This window comes from Ovis canadensis, chromosome 11 (genome assembly GCF_042477335.2).
Source record: "Ovis canadensis isolate MfBH-ARS-UI-01 breed Bighorn chromosome 11, ARS-UI_OviCan_v2, whole genome shotgun sequence".
In the NCBI taxonomy this organism is placed as follows: domain Eukaryota; kingdom Metazoa; phylum Chordata; class Mammalia; order Artiodactyla; family Bovidae; genus Ovis; species Ovis canadensis.
The window spans coordinates 16,294,160-16,315,847 of record NC_091255.1 but is presented as its reverse complement, the minus strand read 5'-3'; the positions used below and the strand labels follow the sequence as shown (position 1 = coordinate 16,315,847).

Here is a 21,688-nt window from a genome sequence, read left to right as displayed (position 1 = left end):
TCTCTGGGCACTGACCCCGAAAGAGCTTCTGGAGAAGGAAAGCAGGTGAAGACGCGGGAACAAGCACATTATCAAAAGGAAATGGTCCACTGAAAAAGCCTGCCCATTCTTGGTACTCAAGGGGATCAAAGCTGAAGGGGCCTCTCCGTCTTTAAAAAAGCTATGAGGAAGTTAGTGTGTAAAGACAGATCAGTATACTTGAGTTGGGTGAACCCAACTTTGAGCTGGTTCCTTCGGAAGGGCTGGGAAGGGTCCGTGGCTGCAGAACCAAGTTACCGCTCCCGTGGCTTTGGGGTTCGGGGCAGCACTCACTTCTCAGTTGCCCACCAGCTCCCCACTGCATCCCGACTTCTGCAAGCCGCTGGGACAGCGTGGAGGAGCGCCGCGGCTGCAGAGGCAGCAGCGGCGGACTAGCCCCTCTCCCAGCCGAGTGAGGGGACACCCCAGGCCCGCCTACCTCCCGAATGGTCTGCTTCCGCGTCCACAGTCCATCCGTCCTCGGTCCCCAAGTCCGACAGCTCCCCCTTCAGCACCCCATTGCTGACGGGCACAGTACTTTCAGGCAGCGGTGGGGTGGCGGCCTCGCCCCTGGGGCTGGGGGCAGTCTCCGGACAACAGTCTTCAAGCCCCGAGTTGCTGGCAGAATCTGAGTGCTGCCCGGAGGCGACAGCACTGTCCCCTCCAGGGACAGCCTGGCCGCCGTCAGACACGCAGGGGACACGGGTGGCCTCTTCCCCGGGGCCGCCTGCCTTGTCCAGGAACTCTCGGAGGGGGGCAGCCGGCGGAGGGCAGGGGGCCAGGGAGATGTGGTGTGCAGAGTTCTTTGGCTTCCTGTCCTTGGTGGGGCTGGACAGAGGGCTGCTCAGGCAGCTCACGTAGGTCTTTGGTGCTGGCAGGTCCCCTGCCGGAGGCTCTGCGGAGGGGACGGCCGTGTCCCCCAGACTCACGGGTGCCTCCGCCTCAGCCAGGGTGGGCTCCGAGGCCTCCAGGCCCAGGGGGGTTTTCTGGCTGGCGGGGGCACAGCTCTCCTCCTCCTGACACACCCTGCCCGCAATCCTGCCCATGGTGGTGGCCAGCACCTCCTCAGTGGCCTCCAGGATCACTTTGGAGATGATCTGGAAGGCAGCCTGCTCGATCTTCTCGCTTCTGTCCCAGGTCTCCTCCCCGCCCTGCTCCTGGGGAAAGGCTCCATCCCAGGCTCGGCCCGCCTGGCCCCTCGGCGCCAGCGTCTCCTCCGGCACCGCCTCCGCCACAGCCTCATCCAGCGGGCAGCCCGGGCCCTTCTCTCCCGCTCCGGCCGCCCGGCCACTCTGTAACTCTAACTCGGGGGCTGGCTCCCAGGCCGCCGGCCCTTCCTCCAGCACGTTCTCTCCCAGCACCGCGTCCCCGGTGCCTTCGGCGCCCCCTGTCTCCCGGGCCTTCTCTCCGATGCACGGTTTTTCCACGGGGGCTGCAGGCTGGCCCTGGAGGCCCCGTCCCCCCGGCCGGCCCAGCACGGCCTCTCGCTTACACACTTCGACTGCCTCGTGGGGGAACGGAAGGCCCTTGGGAGCTGGCAGAGGACACTCCAGAGGGACAGCCTTGGCTTCGTCGCCCGCAAGGGCGAGCTCCACCTCCTTGCGCGCTCCCGGGCAGAGTCTCGTGTCCGCGGGGTTGGGAAGGCTGCCCGAGGACTCGGACCTCCGGCACGCCGGGTGTGCCCGCAACAGGGCCGGCGGCTCCGGCGAGGGCCTGCCGCTGCTGCACAGCTCCGTCTCGGGCGGCGGGCTGGCTACTCCAGGCAGCGCGTCTTCTGCTGCGAGCGCCTCCTGGGCCGCAGGGCCGGCCCGCAGCGCCACCGCACCGGCCTCCGCTGCTCTGTCGTGGCTGTCGAGGGGCTCTTTTTTACGGGAGAAAAACCACCACCAGCCGAGGAGCGCCAGCACTCCAGGCAGGGCCAGGGGGAAGAGTGAGCGGAACTGGATCGTCATCCTGGAGGCGTGGAGCAGTTACACCTGTGGGGAGAGGAGAGCAAGGGGGAGCCGTGAGAGCTGGTGAGGGCTCCTGATGGGACTCACTGCCCAGGAAGGCGCGGCCTTCCCTCCGGGCACACCCCGGCCTGTGACCCACGCGGGGGTGGTGGTGGAGGCGCTGCCCCCGGCCTGCTGCCCGCTCATCCAGGCACACTCCCCTGAAACACACTGAGCCAGCTCCTGAAACCAGATCCTTTCCTGCATCACCTCTTGATGCCCAATTCTCCCTAGGTTCCCCCTGCCAAGGGACTAGCTGTTTTCATTCTCTAAACTCCCAGTAAACACTTCTATTCAGGTGGTATTGGAGCACTTTTAAATACCCATGGAAATCCACGTGGACATGTCCCGGGCAAGCATCCCCCAAATCACCAGCCAAGGAAAGAGTAGTTACGCCACAATTGAGTCAGAACAAAGGATGAGTGAGATTTTTCAAGGGATGGGGGGTGCCCCAAGGCGAGGGACCAGCAACACACAGAGGGCTGTGGAAATCAAGTCGTTTGAGAGTCAAGCTGTTCCGTGGGTTCAATGCGGCTCTTGCACCCACTGCAGAGGCTGCGCTTTGTTCTGCGGTCAACAGAGAACCAGCTTTGGTTTGCAAGGAACACACACTCCCAAACTGTGCTTCTAGCTTATTACAGGAGCATGTCAAACGAAAGGAAGCTGAATACCTAGTCCGTCAGATCCAGGCCAAGAGGAATAAGAGCCCAGAAGAAGGCAGCAGACAAGAGACAGGAAACAGCTTTCTCCACCTGTAAGATGGGGACACGCTTTGTAAGGAACAGCTGGTGTAAGGCCAGGTGAGACATACATGAGATGCTGGTAAAGCAGGGTCAGCTCTCATAAGAGGTGCGTGACTGACGTGCTCTACAAGACACCTGCATGCACTGCCTCCCGACCAGCAAACTTTATTTTGTCTGCAAAAGTGACAATTCTTAGAACAAAAAATCCTCCACTGTTATGGTGAATTATTCCTTAATGTGGTTTGTGCTTTGTTGTGGATATAAGTGAATGCTTTAACAATTCTTTAATTGTTAAATTTGGACTAGTTTAATTTGGGCTTCCCCAGAGAGAGATGGGAATACCAGACCACCTGACCTGCCTCTTGAGAAACCTGTATGCAGGTCAGGAAGCAACAGTTAGAACTGGACATGGAACAACAGACTGGTTCCAAATAGGAACAGGAGTACGTCAAGGCTGTATATTGTCACCCTGCTTATTTAACTTCTATGCAGAGTACATCATGAGAAACGCTGGGCTGGAAGAAACACAAGCTGGAATCAAGATTGCTGGGAGAAATATCAATAACCTCAGATATGCAGATGACACCACCCTTATGGCATAAAATGAAGAGGAACTAAAAAGCCTCTTGATGAAAGTGAAAGTGGAGAGTGAAGAAGTTGGCTTAAAGCTCAACATTCAGAAAACGAAGATCATGGCATCCGATCCCATCACTTCACGGGAAATAGATGGGGAAAGAGTGGAAACAGTGTCAGATTTCATTTTGGGGGCTCCAATATCACTGCAGATGGTGACTGCAGCCATGAAATTAAAAGACGCTCACTCCTTGGAAGGAAAGTTATGACCAACCTAGATAGCATATTCAAAAGCAGAGACATTACTTTGCTGACTAAGGTCCGTCTAGTCAAGGCTATGGTTTTTCCTGTGGTCATGTATGGATGTGCGAGTTGGACTGTGAAGAAGGCTGAGCACCGAAGAACTGATGCTTTTGAATTGTGGTGTTGGAGAAGACTCTTGAGAGCCCCTTGGACTGCAAGGAGATCCAACCAGTCCATTCTGAAGGAGATCAGCCCTGGGATTTCTTTGGAAGGAATGATGCTAAAGCTGAAACTCCAGTACTTTGGCCACCTCATGCGAAGAGTTGACTCATTGGAAAAGACTCTGATGCTGGGAGGGATTGGGGGCAGGAGGAGAAGAGGACGACAGAGGATGAGATGGCTGGATGGCATCACGGACTCGATGGACGTGAGTCTGAGTGTACTCCGGGAGATGGTGATGGACAGGGAGGCCTGGCATGCTGCGATTCATGGGGTCGCAAAGAGTTGGACACGACTGAGCAACTGAACTGAACTGGACTGAACTGAACTGAACTGAACTGGACTGGACTGAACTGAACTGAACTGGACTGAACTGAACTGAACTGAACTGGACTGAACTGGACTGAACTGCACTGAACCGTGCCTCAGCAGTTAAGAATCCACCTGAGAAGCAGGAGATGTGGGCTCACAATCCTTGGGACAGGAAGATCGCCTAGAGAAGGAAACGGCAACCCACTCCAGTATTCCTGTGTGGGAAATCCCAAGGACAAAGGAGCCTGGCAGGCTACAGTCCACAGGGTTACAAAGAGACAGACACAACTTAGTGACTAAACAACAACTAGTTGAATTTATTTACATCAGTGCACTCTGGAAATCCCAGAGCTTGCTCTTGCTTCCTAGGTGGTTTTAATGTTCAGCCAAGGCAAAGAAAGTTCAACCACTGCAAAAACAGGCCTGGAAACTTTGCTTCTCGAAGTGTAGTCTATGGACCAGAAGCACTGAGCATCACCTGAGAACCTGCTGCCCACCCCAGGCCCACTGAATCACACGCTGCCATTTAACAGGACCACCAAGGATTCCCCCGCACATGGCAGCCGGGGAAGGGCTCCAGGAAAGAGTGTTCTGCTCCGAAGGGAAGGGGCTGGGGACCGGTCATTTCCAGAAACCCCCGTGTCTCTAAAGAGAAGCCTCCTTGCTAATATTCAAAGACGAAGCACTGGGACTGGAAAACACGAAAGCGAAGCTGAGCAACGGCTGGGGCTCAGGAGACTGTCAATCCCTTCAGGCAGAGAGCTTCAGAGATGCCACCTTGGAGCTTCAGCTCCAAACACAACCTCACCAGATGCTTTCCCCTGCATCGCTTAATCCTCAACTACCTGGTTTGGAATACATATTACCATCCTAAAGGTCAAAACACCTCAAGGGGCTGAACTTGGGTCTACTCCACATTAAATCCAGAACCCAAGGGTGTGCGCAAACAAGGCATCGTATAGAACAAGGAAAGAAGTCTGTACTTCTCTTAAAACGTAAAGATCCTACCCTATGATGCCCAAATCCCACACCCAGAATCTTTCCTTAAAAAAAAAAAAAAAACACAGGCAGACGTCCGTACGTATTAAGAATGTTCACTGGGAACTCAGGGTTGTTGCGGGGGGAAGGGTGGGAGGAAGGGATAGTTAGGGAGTTTGGGATCGACATATACACACTGCTCTATTTTAAGTGGATAACCAACAAGGACCTCCTGTATAGCACATGGAATTCTGCTCAATGCTATATGGCAGCCTGGATGGGAGGGGCGTTTGGGAGAGAACGGATACATGTATATGAATGGTGGAGACTCTTCACAGTTGTTCGACTGAAACTATTACAACATTGCTTGTTAATCATCTATACTCCAATATAAAATAAAAGGTTATAAAAAAGAACGTTCACTAGGGTATCATTTGAAGCAAAACTCGGAGGAATGACTGCTAAATGTATTGCAGAACCCACACATATGCCAGTTTTGGAGAAGGAAGCTGATCTCGTGGACTGACATGGGAAAATTGCCACGATACAGAAAACAAACGCTGCAGACCACTGTGCCTTTGTGACCACGTTCACATCATCTCAAGGAAGGCCTGGGGAAGATCCACATCAGGCCTCTCGGTTGTGGAAGGGGGAGGTTTGTACATTGACCTTGCATCCTGCAAATCTTCCCAGACTTGTCTATTTATTTATCCTTATCTGTAAGTAGAGACAGTCTTCTTTCTTTCAGGAAGAGAATTTTAAACTTCTTTAACAGAGATTCTCCAACTTGGCTGCCTGTTGGTATCATTTGGGAAGCTTTAAAACCCCAAGGTGGCACCCAGATCAATTAAATCAGAATCTCAGGGTGAGACTTGGACGTCAGGTTTTGTTTTTTAATCAACCCAGGTGATTTCAATGTGCAGTCAAGTTGGGGAATCACTGTTCCCTAACCTGCGCACACCCCAAAAAAGGTGAGAGATTAAGGAGAATTGCTTTGTGTTCAATGTCTTTCACATAAAAAATTTAAAAAATGAAATTTAAGAAAGAAAACAGGTTAGCGGGGAAGGGGGTACTCAGGATAAGGCAGTCCGTCCCCGGCCTTTATCAGATCAAGTCCCACCCAACAGATCGCATGCAACAAGAAGTGGGATCTGGGGCTGGGGTATGAACCCAGGTTTTCTTCTCATCAGCAAATTCATATTCTACTTCTTCATTAATTCGGCAATCCCAAAGTTCATAGCTGTGATTCCCATCGTATTCTAGCCATTCTCTACTCCCAGGTAGGAGATTAAATGGAATGGGACGGAGAGGAAGAAAAAGAATCCTACATCTTAAAAAAAAAAAAAAGAATCCTACATCTTAACAACTCAGAGTGGGCAGTCTCCTCACTTTACATACCAGGGGCCCAACTTTTACAGTCTTGAAAATTAGGGTATAAGTGGGGAGCTGCTATCCAAGATACAAACTGCTTCTCAAAACAGCTGGGAGAACCCACTCCCCACTCCCTTGGAACTGAAGCTGATGGCAGGGGTCTGCTCTCCTGCAGGCCCCGCCCCACTCCTGGATCAGATCTGTGCTACCATGAGGCAGAGGTCAGACACAGACCCCCGTCGAGCTTTGGTCCTGCACCCTGGACACGCACACCACAACCCGCCCCGTGCCAGGCCTCCCCTGCCGCCTCCCCGTTCTGCTCCTTCCTGGTGCAGACTGGGGCCACGACAGGCGCCACGTGCCTGCTACTCTGTCCTTCAGGGACACCACTGCCACCTGCCCACCTCACCCTCCAGCCCAGCTGGGTCCGCACACACTGTGGCCCAAGCTCCCAGCCAGAGTCACCACCTATAGCCCCACCCAGCCCAAGAGGCCACTCAGTTAATGACAGCTCAGGAAACACTTTCTACGTTGCCAAGCCGGACTCAGAGAAGGCAGGAAACGCTGCTCCCGTGAAGCAATGCTACCCGCCCCACAGGACCAGGGATGTCCCAGCGGAGCCCCAGTGCCCACCACTCACCCGGGCCCTCGAGCCAAGGAGCCACGGCTTCCGTGTGAGCAGCAGCACCTGGTCCTGCACTGCCCCGTCCCCTGCAGGAACCGCTCCCGGCTCCTGAGTTCAGAGCGAGCAGACCCCCAGACAGGAGCGGGGCGCAGAGCAGCTAGGGCACTGGGACCAGGGCCAGCAGCCCGTGGGCCAGCAGCCACTCCACCCAAAGGCAGCGCGCTCAGGAGGCAAGTGGGTCTCACCAAGGGCACGGCGGCCTGGGGCACCTCACAGGGAGCCCCACTTCCCACAAGTCAAGAACTGTCCCTCACTTCCTTGGCTCTTCAGTCTGGAAGGGCCCTACCTGAGCTAATGTCACTTGGATGGACTTGTGAATCAGTGAGGTGCCGATTTTCCCTGCTTCACAAGGCCTGACAGGCCCGGACAGGTGGTGTAGGAAGCGCCAGCCTCTCTTGAACACCGGCCACCTGCACACGGACACACACGCACACAGATACAGACACGCTCCGCAGCCTCCGCCGGCCCACCGCTACCTTCCTTCTCTGGGCCCTAGCTCTGTGCATGTGTGACTTGCTGTTTTAACCTGAACCTTTGAGGATACAAGTGGCATTTAGCACTGTAGGTCTAGCGGCCTTCACACTCACTCACTGGGAAGGCAGGTTCCTCCCCTAGGGCGTCCTATCCGGGAGGCCAAGGACACTGCCTCCCCTTGGAAACAGCCTCACAGAAGAATGCAGAAGGGACCTTAACACTGGTGGGGAGGACGGCCTGGCTATTTTGAATCTGGTGGAACTGAATAGCTGCCTGTTTATTTTTAGCAGGTCCATTTGCTAGGGAATAGATGCAGGCTGGCTGGCTTCCCAGTGCTCACACAGAGCCCAAGGCGGGCACGTGCCACAGCCCAAGACTGCAGCGTTCACTTGGACTCCCCAGGATCTGCGGAGAAGGCAATGGCACCCCACTCCAGTACTCCTGCCTGGACAAGCCTGTGGATGGAGGAGCCTGGTAGGCTGTGGTCCATGGGGTCGCTAGGAGTTGGACATGACTGAGCGCCTTCACTTTCACTTTTTACTTTCATGCACTGGAGAAAGAAATGGCAAGCCACTCCAGTGTTCTTGCCTGGAGAATCCCAGGGAAGGCGGAGCCTGGTGGGTTGCTGTCTATGGGGTCGCACAGAGTCAGACATGACTGAAGCGACTTAGCAGCAGCAGCAGCCCTAGGATCTAAAGAGAGTTCTTCCTTCTCCCAGAGGCACCTGCAGCTTCTCACAAGAGCTTGCTGCTGCTGCTAAGTCGCTTCAGTGGTGTCCGACCCCGTGCGACCCCATAGCCGGCAGCCCACCAGCTCCTCTGTCCCTGGGATTCTCCAGGCAAGAGTACTGGAGCGGATTATCATTTCCTTCTCCAATGCATGCATGCATGCTAAGTCGCTTCAGTCGTGTCTGACTCTGTGCGACCCTATGGACAGCAGCCCACCAGACTCCTCCGTCCACAGGTTTCTCTAGGCAAGAATACTGGAGTGGGTTGCCATTTCCTTCTCCACAGAAGAGCTTACCCCTGGAGAAATACTGGTCTCACCCCCAAGCCTGATGACCAGTCCAGTCACTGCAGTCGAGAGCCTTCTGCTAAATAAGAAGGCAAATTTCCAGATTTATTAAACAAGAAAACAAGTGTTGGTCCCAGTAACTAAGTCAACTTGGCTGCGGTTATTGTTAGAAAAAGAGTGGCATGTGATTCATGATGGGGTGGGGCGGGGGAACTGATCGTAACGCAAGAGCCGAGGGAACACCGAGAGACAAGTCCAGTGTGGGCTTGGGCCTGGATCCACTCCTGGGTTCTGAATGGACTGTCCTACACTCTCCAGGTGGAAATCAGAACGTTTCTTCCCTTATTCCAGCATGATGTGTTACAGTCCTGGGGTGTTCACCAACAGGGGGCGTTAGACACCCCACCTCTAGAGTGTCCAGCACATCAAACCCTGGCTAAGGAGCTTCTCCTCTTAAGGGGTCCCTTCCAAGGACAGGAAATAGCTACATGACCCAGCACTTGCTGCCACCACCTTCACAGAACAGCAGGCTGCTGGCTGGGCCAACATCACCCCCACCGTCCCGCCCCCTCACCACCCTCCACCCTGGGGAAAGGTCACACACAGAGGTCTTTGTATAGGACTACCAGGGTGTCTCTGGATTTGTACAGGACGCACTTACCCAATTACTCACCAGGCTGAGGTTATGCACATACATTTAAACCATGCAAATAAAAACTTCCTGTCACCAGAAGCTCACAATGCCAATAGAAGACTCTGGGTGTCTCTCACACACAGAACTGCACCAAGCTGAGCCCACTTCAGAAGTAGCAAAGAGAACTCCCCCCAGGAGGCTGTCTCAAAGAAGGCCAGGATCTCCTTAGGTTGTAATGGGGCTAACAAGAGAAACAGCTTCTAAACCAACACATGCTGGGGGGTGAAGGGGGCAGCAGAGAGGAGAAGAAAGAGTCGGGAGCCAGAGCCAAAAGCTGGCGGGGGAGGACACCTCTGTGACCTCTGCTGTGAGGACAAGGCAGGCAGGAAGAAGTTGCGGCAGCTGAGACTCAGCCAAGGCACAGCAGGTGGCAAGACCCAAGGCCTGGGCCACCCCCGAGGGGCGATCGCAGGCTAGGACTGGAGGCCACTTAGTCACAAGGGGCTCCTGAGCACCGCAAATGGGACCAGAGCAACAGAGGAACTGAACCTTAAATTTAATGTCAACTTAAACCCAAACAGCCGCGTGCAGCGAGTGGCGACCCAGCGTCCCGAGCACAGATGGGTACTAGAGGGCGTCCTCAGGGGCCTGAAGGAGAAACAAGGGCCGGATCAACGCCGCGACGGCCAGCGCCTACCTCGCCCGGCAGAGGGTGATCCTGCCCCTGAGGGTGGGGGATGATGGTGCGCTGGGCCGCGGACCCTCAGCAGCATGACTGAGGCCCCGCAATCAGAGTGCCGCGGCCATCGCCAGGCAGGTGGCCTCGCCCAGCCCGCGCTCACAGGGCTGTCGCCTTCGCCCTTAGGGGCCTGGCTGGGCTGGCCCGCGCCGGCACCCGAGGGGCCCCACACTAGCTCACAGAGGGCTGCCCCCACACCCTCCATTGTGGTGGCCCAGCGCAGCCGCAGGCAGCCAGCACAGCCAGCCCCACCACACCGCCCACCTTGGCGGGACCCGCGGCCCCACAAGCCACAGGGCGCTTCCCGGCTGCCCTCCAGGAGACTGGGGCCTTCTCCCAGTAATGTCCGGGTGAGAGCGTCTGCTCAGGGAAGCCTTCTCCTGCTGAAGCAGAAGCTTGGGATCTGGTACCAGAGCTCCAGTAAGAAGTCAGCAAAACATCCCATCTGGACATGGTCTCAAATCAAGACCTCCTCCTCCTCCTCCAGCTCAATTCAAAATTAAACTTCCAGTTTGCAAAACTTCAGAAACCCACGCAAGGAACACCCCAAATGCCCCCACCCCTCTGACTAAACCCACAACCATCTAGCGTCACTCAGCTTCAGGTGATAAAATCAGCATCTCCTACAAAAACCTTCCCACTGCATCCCTGAACAACGATGTCACACCCATCCTGCCCCTCATCCCTGGCTTCTGGCAACCTTCTTGCTTTACCAGTGAATTCTGACAGATCTCTGAGGACGGCGACAGATCAGGTGCCAGGGCAGTGCCCCCAGGCACGCGGAGCTCCCACCCATGACCCAGAACGCAAGACTGCCCCAAGATACGCAGGTGCGCGGGGACAGCAAGCTCACCCGAAAGCCAGGAAGGACGGCACACGCCCGCAAGAGGGAGCAGAAAAGATGCTGAGGAGAGGCAACCGTCGCACAGAGGGCTAAGACACTGACTTCCCAAATGGCAGACAGTGCGACAGAACCAACTCAGAAATGACCCAAATGCATAAGGTAATTTCTACTCAACAAAAAATTCATTAGTGCCAACAAGGTACAAAGTTCAGCGGGGCACAGACGTGAACCAGACAGAAACACGGCCCTCTTCCTAGCCTTTCGGTTTCTTCAGGGGAAAATCCCCCAGTGACCTCTTCCTCAGTTGGTCTGGTACTGCCACTGGCCAATTGACAAGTTCAGCTCGAGAGGTGGGGGGGTGGATCTGGCCACCACATGTCCCAAACTTGACTGTCCCAGGGTACGAGAAGCCATGAGCACGAACGGCAGCACTGAGACGGTCGAGCAGGGCGGGGTGCCCGTTCAGCACGCAGACTTTCATGCCCGCCACTACCCGGTACCCAAATCTGGACCCCCTCTCGTTTCAACTACTCCGAGAGTGAAGCCGGTCTGAAGCCGGTGGACTGATAGAAGGGATCCGAGGGCCTGGCTTTCTCTGCCGTCTTTCCACCAACCCTGTGCCTTCAGCCGCACAGCCCCAACTCCTGCCTTCAAAGGGGCTTGTCCTTGTGCTCAGAGCAGCTTGCTTCTGGATGGCTGCCCACCTTCACACGTGTCCTCACCAAGACAAGGAGTAAAACCAGAAAGGAGGGGAAGGAAGCAACACAAGAGAAGGGGAGGAGGAGGTTCCAGGATGCAGGGGCCCGGGGATGCTGAGCACGCGGTGTGCATGAGAGCTTCCCACCAGCAGACTGCTGTGGCCAAGGCCCAGGGGAGAGCCAGAGGCTGGAGAGATTCAAAGAGCACCAACCTACAGAAACACAGGAAATCAACTAGGGGAAGAGGAGGAAGGGAGAAGACCAGAGAGGAAACTCGGAGAAGCAAGAACTCTGCAGCCACGGCAATATAAATACCACAACCCTGTAACGTGACCAAATGCTGAGCTGCCCCTCTACTGAGACGATGAGGGCGGGAAATGGTTAGGAATGGGCCAAGTCCATATCTTCCAGAGTAGAAAAACAAAACAGACAACACTTTGTAAAAGGAAGGAAGGGAAAAAAAGCAAGCAGTACACTGCTTAGAAACAGAGCCAGCCCTCCTTACCCATGGACGCAGAACCTGAGGACAGACCCTACAGGGCCGTGAACGTGCGCGGGTTTGGATCTGCGGAGGTCTGGACCCGACTCCCAGGAGACCCAGAGACTGCTGTGCAGAAGTACTCGGGAGGGAGGCCAGCCCCCTCCAGAAGGGGTCAGGTCAGATGGGCGAGCACGCTGGGCAAAGGGCTGTTCTTTCAGACCTCAGCAGAGTCAAGTCGAATCTTTCTACAAGTAACCCTACGATAAAAAAATGGATACATTCCTAAGTGTTGACTACAGCGGATGTTCTATCACCATACAACTTTTACCTATGTGATAAATATGTATTAGCGCTAATCCATCTATGTGCAAACTTAGACTGCTTTATTTTCAAATACTAACTGATAGCAACCTCGCTTCAAGAAATCCCCAACTGCCCCCTGACACACAGCAACAATCAGAAAGAGAACATGCTTACTGAGGGCAAGCTAGCCTCAGGCAGCAGAACCCCTCAGAGCCAGCAGTTTAACAAAGATTAAACACCCACAGGGAGCCAGGTTCCACTGCAGATGGGGGAGCCCTCAGGGAGCAAAGATGGAGGGAGGGGTAGGGAGTCACATTTCAAGTAACAAGATAACACTGCAGAGATGTGGGAACGCGTGTAAGAAACCCACAGCCTCTCAACAAGTTCAGAGCGCGGAGGCCTGGGCATCCCCCGGGCAATGGATTAGCCACTCTCCTGTGCATCCTTACTGTCACCCTGCTTATGAAACTTCTATGCAGAGCACATCATGAGAAACACTGGGCTGGAAGAAGCACAAGCTGGAATCAAGACTGCCGGGAGGAATATCAATAACCTCAGATATGCAGATGACGCCACCCTTATGGCAGAAAGTGAAGAACTAAAGAGCCTCTTGATGAAACTGAAAGAGGAGAGTGAAAAAGTTGGCTTAAAGCTCAACATTCAGAAAACGAAGAGCATGGCATCTGGTCGCATCACTTCATGGCAAATAGATGGGGAAACAGGGGCTGACTTTGTTTTTTTTTGAACTCCAAAATCACTGCAGATGGTGACTGCAGCCATGAAATTAAAAGACGCTTACTCCCTGGAAGGAAAGTTACGACCAACCTAGACAGCATATTAAAAAGCAGACATGACTTTGCCAACAAAGGTCCATCTAGTCAAGGCTATGGTTTTTCCAGTGATCACATATGGATGTGAGAGTTGGACCGTGAAGAAAGCTGAGTGCTGAAGAATTGATGCTTTTGAACTGTGGTGTTGGAGAAGACTCTTGAGAGTCCTTGGACTGTAAGGAGATCCAACCAGTCCACCCTAAAGGAAATCAGTCTGAACATTCACTGCAACAACTGATGCTGAAGCTGAAACTGCAATACTTTGGCCATCTGATGCAAAGAGCTGACTCATTTGAAAAGACCCTGATGCTGAGAAAGATTGAGGGCAGGAGGAGAAGGGGACGACAGAGGATGAGACGGCTGGATGGCATCACCGACTCAATGGACATGGGTTTGGGTGGACTCAGGGAGTTGGTGATGGTCAGGGAGGCCTGGCATGCTGCAGTCCATGGGGTCACAAAGAGTCAGACATGATTGAGTGACTGAACTGAACTGCATCCTGAACGGAACCAGCTAGGAGAGCTGAGAAAAGTGTTGAATAGTTTAAACGAGGAGCCCGGGCTGAGGCAAGCCGGATAAAGCCTACCCCGGAGAGGGGGAGCTTTAGCTCTAGAGAGCATGGTCAGAGAAGGTCTCTGCAGAAGTGGCAGCAGCGTGACTGGCAAGGAGTAGCTCTGCCAAGACCTGAGAGGATGGGAAAGGAGGGGGAGAAGCCAGGCCAGAGTCCTGCGGCAGTCACAAGCCTGGCTGACTCAAGAGCCAGCCAGAAGCGGAGGGCAGGGCAGGACTGTGGGCCGCTGCCCGAGGAGCTGTTCCTGGCACCGCTGGGCAGACACCGAGCTAAAGGCTAAGGTCCTGGGGGAACAGGCTCACCCAACTCCCTCCAGAGAGGGCACCCCAAGAGCCACGGGACTGCAGGTTCTTAATAAACAGAAGCCGACTGCAGAATCCACTCCAGGACAGAGCGCCTCTGCGGCTGGTAGCACAGCAGGGACGCGGAGGGTGTGACAAGAGGTTCCCTCAGCAAATTCATCTGCCAGGAAGCCCCGGGGGCACACCCCTCATTGCCCTTGGGGAACTGGAGCTAAGCTCTTACCCTCAGCCCTTCACACCTTCAAACGAATCTGTCAGAATAAGGGGGCCCAGACCCCCTCTGCAGAGGGGGGCTGGGGACAGAGGGCAGCGACGGACAGACAGACACAGGCACAGACAGACACACACATACACGCAGCCCCACAGAAGTCCTTGCCACTTTTTTCAATCAGACTTTGCGAAAACAATCTTGCTCTCCAGCCAACAAAAACCATAGGCAACAGAGGACCTTATATGGCCCGAAGCTTCCTTAATCAGAGACAGGGAGAGGGGCTGGCGCCGGCAGCTCCGAGTCAGAGGAGAAGGAACGAGGGAGCAGCAGGGTGAGGGAGGAGGGCGATGAGGGACAGCCCCCTTCTTCCTCTCGTGTGGGCCTCAGTGACCCCCAGGAAGAACTCCCCGTGAACGGCGTGCGTCTCCCTTCTCTCGTGGTTTTCTTCTGGCTTAAGCCAGAGGGTGCCAGCTTCCAGGCTGCGGTTCTTTAGTGGCCGGTCCTCAGGCTGGGTGACTTCCCGTGGAAACAGAACCCAGGCACTGGGTCATCCTTCCCCAGGATGGCAGTCCTGACCTACAAGCTCAGAGGGCTGCCTCGGTCACATGTCTGCCTGCCCAGGAGACAGGGCTGGGTCCCTACCACAGGTCCCGATAGAAGCGGCAGCCCCGGGGACCTCAGGAGTGGCCACCCCCACCCCCACAGCCCCCCCACGGTCTCTAGGGGGCTTTCTTCTCCTTCCTCCCTGATTAAGAGGCGGCGGCTCTGGCGCTAGGACCTGCCCCACACTGAAGCCGCATGCACTTGGCCCTCCTAAAGGAACCGCCTGCTAAAAATAGCACGACAGCACATGCCTGGCCAGGCGGCCGCACCAAAACCAAAGGACAAAGCGAGGAGGCTATGCTCAGGCCCAGCCCATGCAGCTCTGGGCAAGCCACTCCTTTCTCTTTGGAGAGACAGGAAGGGGGAGGTGAGTGGGGTGGAAATCCACAGGGCGGAGGATGGGGGTGGAAACCTGTCCTCCAAGCCAAGGCTGGAGGGAAGTGATGGGGGCGGCCTGGGCCAGAGGGCTGGGCAGCCTCCTCCAACAGGGACCAAGCTGCTCTGGGCTGCAGCCTGCTGAGGGCCAGGGGACCGTCCTGTGACCCTGTGCGAGGTCTGACAGACCACACTATTATTAGCCAAGGACTGAGTGGCTTCACGACGGCCTTTTCAGCCAGGTGACTGAACTAAGCCATAGAGTCTTCAGAGCAGTTTACCAGGCCCTAAGGCAGGGCCACCTCGCTTAGGAGGCTGTCTCCTCTTAGTCACTGCCATTATTGTACAGCTTGAAGGCACTGGATGGTTGCATAATTCTGATGATAAAAACACTGGAAATACAAGGGCATTAAAGATCCTTAACTCCCGTTTCCCATACAATAACAATGAAAGAAATGAGATACAAATACCTCCCTCCTAGGGCTGAATGAGGCTGGAATGATCTAACAGTCTGACTCAGTTTGTGGGATAAATAAATTTACATTTTAAAAGCCTGGTTTCACTTTCTGGATGAGGATGGAAGGGTAACAACAGGGCAGTTAATAAGAAAGAGCCTGAAAGGGCCCGACCCAGCCCAGCCCTGTGTCCTGGAATCAGCTTCCTTTTCGCAGGGCCTTGGCTTCCACATACACAAAACTAGAAATTCTTAACTTCATAGGGATGAGAGAGAATAAAAAGGGAATAATGTGCAAAAACCCTTCTAAGTTATCAGGTATACAGCAGATGCTCAATAAATGCCGTATCAATCTTCTACTGTCAGGCTCCAAGAGAAGAGTTCACATTATATGCCAAAGGCCAGTCTAGCAGGGTTCAAACTAAGCACACCCAGGACTAGATGAGGGGCATATGGAAACAAAGCCCACTCCCCAGAGCCAGACCCACACCAAGACTTGGGGATCCCCACTGGGAACCAACTCTCCCGAAGCCTTCGGTAAAGAGAGGCTTCCCACGCTGAGACGGCTGCACGGACAGAATGAAAATAACACTTGTCTGTAAGGTGTGCGCAACCTGGCTTAGAAAGGCCCACGCTGGGACCCTGTAAAAGCCACCAGGCGACTGAAGGACCAAACAGCAGTCGTGCTGACAGGATGGCCAAGGCCAATGACACAGGCCTTGGAGGAGCAGCGAGGACCTTACGATGATGAAGAGTCTCTCAAGCCAAGATGGCTTTCCAAACGCTTAGCGCCCCGCCTTCACTTCTCACTCCCATCGCCAGACCCCTTGCTACACGCCTCTCTCAAACTGTCTCATAACTGATCACTGCCCTCGAAACTGGCAGACCAGAACTTGCATCTGAACATGCCATGGAGAGAGCTGATAAATAACTTGTCACCAAAGATGTTGGGTTTGCAGAATATAGAAGAGTAAGGCCAAACATGTGATGCTTTACAAAGCGAGACAATGACGCTTTTAGAGTTGGGCAAAGAACTAAGACCAGTGCTGTCCAACAGAACTTTCTGTGACGATGAAAACGTTCCTGACCTGCACTGTCCAGTACCGCAGCCCTGGGCCACATGAAGCCACGTGAGCAGGTGAAATGTGGCTAATGTCACCAAGGAGCCAATTCTTAAATTTTCCTTAATGCTTTGAAAAGCTTAAATTTAACTAGCCACTCATAACTAGTAGCTGTCTATAGGACAAGGCAGCTCTACACCCTCAGCCCTAAGGATGGATTCAGGAAAATAAAGATACAGTAAAAAATAAGACCATTTAATACAGTAGCACCTGAGAGCTAAGTGAACTTCAAATCCACTTAAAACAGTGGACTGACTTTTTTTTAGTTTTCGGCTTGTACTATCCTGGCATCCCTGGCCCAAACATACCCCACCCTGCAGGCAACTCCGCCTCCCAGCAGCTGTAAGGGGCAGACTAACTCCAGGGCTCCCAGAAGCTCGATCTGAACGCATTTTACGCTAACTTCATTTCCCCAGCTGCAGAAACGGAGACCTGCCCGAACTCCAGCCAGGTTTCAGCCTTGAAAGCTGTAGAGACCTCAACCTCCACTCCACCCTGCCACCCCCAATCAAGACTCCTGTTAGCTAAACCCTCAGGGATGAAACAAGCCCTCAGCACTGCTCAGCTTTACTTCCCGAACTTTCCTGGGGCCCTGTTCCGTTCCCAAGTGCATGGGCCTCAGTGAGGACCAGCTAAGCGGAGGCAGCCAGCCTGTACTGCCAGATGGGGACAGCAAGTTTTAGCATCAACTTCTGCAAACTTATCAAACTGAGCTGTAGAAACATTCAGATGGCAAGAATTGAACAGAACAAAGACCACTTAGAACCATACAGGAGAGGAAAAAGACATCCTGAAAGGTCCTTAAGACTAAAAGCAGTCCTCAGAATGCTGAACCGTCACACACACTCTTTTTACTGCAAGAATCTGCTTAGGAAGCAACAGACAGAAAAGATGAAAACCCCATGGACTTGACAACCCCTTGTTCTCCTCACAAAAGCCCTCCAGAGGACTGAGTGTAAGTCCAAACCCAAACTTAGTCAGTTTCTCTATCCTTCAATTTGTATTTTTATTTGCCACTGAAACAATCCCGAAAGACCTCCAGCTTCACCCTCCTCAACTGTACTCAGAAGTGTGAGGATTAAAGGATTAGGGAGGCACCTGCTTGTAACTCACCTCACAGAGTAACTATCAAGGAAAAGGCGTCCCCTAAATTTTAGCTTGTCTCCACAAGTGACTTCTCCAGCCCCTCTGTCCTACCCAAAGCACTGTGCTTCTTCTGCACTGCCCAAGTTTAAAATTAGGTACGAGGGCCAGCTGGTTTGCTCAGTGAGAATGCCACACACAATCAGTACTTGATGTTAATAATCAAAGGTGAAATCTGTGTGAGGCATTACACCAGAAAGGGATGTAGATGAAAAGACGTGCCCTAGGAATGAAGCTCTGGGATTAAAATACATCCCACACAGATTAGCAACTCAAATAGTATGAGACAATTTCAAGGAGCTAAGAGGCCCATAAGGACCAACCTCCTCCCCAGAGGAGAGAAACTCCCTAGATAGCAGAGTGAAGGCATTAACTCACACCCAAACTTCCCCACCAGAGCACAACAGTCCACACTGCAGAGAAGACCCCTCATTCAAGACTCACAGGGAAGATTAGGAAGGAAGCACTTGGGGAGAATGGGATGGAAAGCACCAGCTCACCAGGCACGTGGCTTGAGCCAGGAGGCTGGCAGGCAATGTGTAGGAAGCCAATTTTTCCTCCTTCCAACCAAGTTTCCAGGTGAGAGGTTGGGGAATAGAGACCTTTTATTAATATTCAAGTCACTTAACAGATTCAAGAGAAACAAAGTCAGTCTCAGAGACTCTTTAGAAGGAGGGAAAAAAAAATTATGTGTGAGTACCCAACACGTGCCAGGCACAGCGCCGCGCCCCACAAATATTATCTCAATTTGTTTTGAGAATGAAAGACTGAAAAGCTTAAACTAGCCTACACCCACAAACGATGATTTTGACCTGGCCTGGGTTCAACGCCCAAGAATAATTTGCATTACTAGGCAGAATAAATTACTTTAAAATATTGGCGCTGAGCAACCTTACACTGGAGACATATCTCCTTGGCACCTGAGCAGTCACTTTCAACAGATATCCTCACTGACACCATGCAGTGGCCAAGTACTTCCTAGAAACAGATAGTCAAGGCAGAACAGATAGTCAAACAAAGAGCTAGACAGTAGACCAGTCTCACTCACAGGCTGGGAGGGGATCAGTTATCTGCGACTTCAGGGGGCCATCACCTGAAAATTCGTGTGACAATAGAGCCTATTTAATTCAGACAGGCACCAAGGCTTCAAAGATTTGCATACCTGTAGGATCCAGAGAACCTACTATAGCCCAAGGCTATTCTTCAAGGAAACACACACCCAGGAATTATTACCCAGAACCCATAAAGGAAGTTCAGAAGTTAAAGAGGAAAGGTTCAACACAAGTCAAAAAAAGCTCCCCCAAGACTACTTCACTTGTCTCCAGTGCTAAGAATGTCTTAAATCATCAGCAGGTGAATCCCTTGAACTTCAAGAACAGAGGAATTTGACAGACGGGCACATCATGCTCCCCTCTCTGCACTTCAAAGATGCTCTGTACCTTTAAGAGCAAAGGGGATGGGCAGTGAGTGCTAAGAGCTCAAACTTCTAACTAGAATTTAAAAGAAAATTATTTGGGAAGGACTTAGTTTCAAGAATATGGCAGCAAGGTAAGGTTACTAGTTCCCAGAATTGACAGCTTTTTGTGAATGGGGTTTCTTGATCAATAATTTCGACAAAGGAGGTGGGGGTACTGGAGAGCAAACCAACCAACAGATATGACTGTACCGAGTGTCCAGCAACCCAGATTAACCTACAGGAGATACATTTAAACACCAGATAGCCTGTACTTCCCCAGGGGAAAGACAGCTAGTTCAACCTCAGGGCTCTGCCCATACACCCGACACGGCTTGAGAGGCCTCCTCTGACACCTGGAGTTATGTACACCGGGCTGGTGTTAGCTGAGGACGAGGGGGCAAGCAGACGCCCGCCAACCTCGTCATCTCCGCGGGAAAGGGGGACCGCGAAACGCGCGGTCTTCCCAGCCAGTCGACTGGGCACCACCTGCCACCAACAGCTCCTGTCCTTCTCTGGGCCTCCTCCGCGCGTGGGAAATAGGAGCGAGCGTACCCAAGGTGGCACAAAACAGGAGAGCTGGTGAAAGCTCGCCCCCGAGGCATCCAGACCAAAGCCTGCCCACGCACACTGGGACCTGTGACCCCGAAACCAGCGTACTCCCGCCGGGCCGAGCGGGGCGCGAGGTCAGCGGGCGCCCGGGACGGCACGCCTCCGCCTCCCCGGACACCCTGTAAGGGGGCTGGGAGAGACTGTCCTCGAGAGAGACACCAAGCCTTCGATACCGGGACCCTAAACCTTCCTCCTCCCGTAACAGGGTTCCAAGCACAGCCGATCTCCGAGCTCAGCCTCGCGGTCCCGCAGACCGAGACCCCGTGCCCTGAGTTTGCCGCGTGCCGCTCCCAGGGGCTGGGCTGCCCGCTCGGGTGTGCCACCGCGGGGCCTCGGGGCGGCGAAACCCGGGGCACGACGGGGGAGCCCAGAAGTTGGGGGAGCTCTCCGAAGTGGCCAGCTCAGCTCCAACCCCGGAGGAGGCGGGGGAAGGGCGCCCGCGGGCCTTCGGACACTCCCGCGCCCTTGTGAGCACCTGGCCCTGCCCGCCGCCGCCGCCGCCGTCTCTCCCGGCGCAGGCCGGGCGCACGCGACCTTTGAAAGGGAAACGCGCGCGAGGCCGGGCGACCTTGGGTGGGACGCACTGGCGTCCGCGCCCCGGGCGGGTGTGAGCCGCAGCTCGGGGAAAGTTAAGCCGCGGAGAGGCGCACGGAGCGCCGCGCCCGCGATTCCCGCCCCCCCCCGGGACGGGGACGCGCGCGCGGGGCCCGCGAGGCTGCCGAGGGCGGCCGCGGCGCCCACCAGAGGCGCGTCAGGAGGGGCCCGGCGGGGCGCGCGGGCGGCGGGAAGGCGAGGGCCTGCCTGACAGGCGGCGACGGCCCGGGCGCCTGAGCGCCGCCCCGACGGCGCCCCCGCAGGTGCTCCCCGTTTCACCGGCGGCCCCCACTCACCGCTCCTCGGCCCCCGTCAGGGTGCAGAGTCCTCGCGCCGCCGCCGCCCCCCGGCCCCCGGCCCCCGGCCCCCGCCGCTCCCGCGCGGCCCCTCAGCGCAGCGCCCCGGCCGCTCCCCCACGTGCTCGGCCAGGCCGGGGGAACACAGACACATTAAATACCGAGGACGCGCGGCGACGTGCCCGCGGCGCGACGCAGGCCCCGCCCCCCGCCCTCGTGCCCCGACGCCGGCCCGCCGCCCCTGCGCGTGCGCGCCGCTCCCGGCCGCGCCAGAGGGGGCGCGGTCTAGAGCGCTCCGCCGCCGCCCGCCGCCCGCCGCCCGTCGCCGCCGCCGGGCGCTGCCCGTGCTCTCGCGAGATGAGCTGTCGTCTCGGTGGGGCTCGGGAGACAGGCCGCGCTGGATGCTCTGGGACGCTTCTCGCGCGTTTCCGTCGGTGAAGCTCCGAGCTCTGCGCGCCTTCGCCCGCCTTGGCCGCGGGCGGTCTCCGGGGCTGGTGAGACCGGGAGGCCCCTGGAACAGGCAGAGGGGCCGCTGATGGGCAGCGCTTCCCTCGCCTTCACTTAAATAGATGTACTGTGTGATTCATCATTGCATTGTACGTGATTTGGTGATATTTAATAATTGCACGGTAATTGCATAATGGGAGTGCCTGTCACAACTCAAATGTCACTCTTGCCCCTTTTCACAATTTCGTGATGTCGAAGTGACACACTTTGCTCTAAAGACGGTTGGGATTTGGAATAATTCTTGCCAAGAGAAAACTTAGGAAAATAAATTGCGCCCCCCCCCCAACCCCCCGTAC

The 21,688-nt window shown here is 54.8% G+C and overlaps 1 protein-coding gene across 4 annotated transcripts in view; it reads right to left on the bottom strand.

The window, feature by feature from the left end:
* The window catches only part of AKAP1 (A-kinase anchoring protein 1), a 31,538-nt gene extending 10,443 nt beyond the window's left edge, over positions 1-21,095 (bottom strand). Inside the window, exons 1-3 of one of the 4 annotated variants that reach the window (XM_069542591.1) lie at positions 20,886-21,015; positions 2,681-2,761; positions 458-1,994 (exon numbers count right to left, since the gene is read on the bottom strand). In XM_069542591.1, coding sequence (XP_069398692.1) covers positions 458-1,970 — 1,513 coding nt within the window. In that variant the 5' untranslated portion in view covers positions 1,971-1,994; positions 2,681-2,761; positions 20,886-21,015. Of the gene's footprint in view, positions 1-457; positions 1,995-2,680; positions 2,762-4,424; positions 6,024-12,041; positions 12,275-20,885 lie in introns of those variants that run through there. The other 3 variants (XM_069542590.1, XM_069542594.1, XM_069542593.1) reach the window with 3 other exon arrangements.
* Positions 21,096-21,688: the final 593 nt, after the last annotated feature.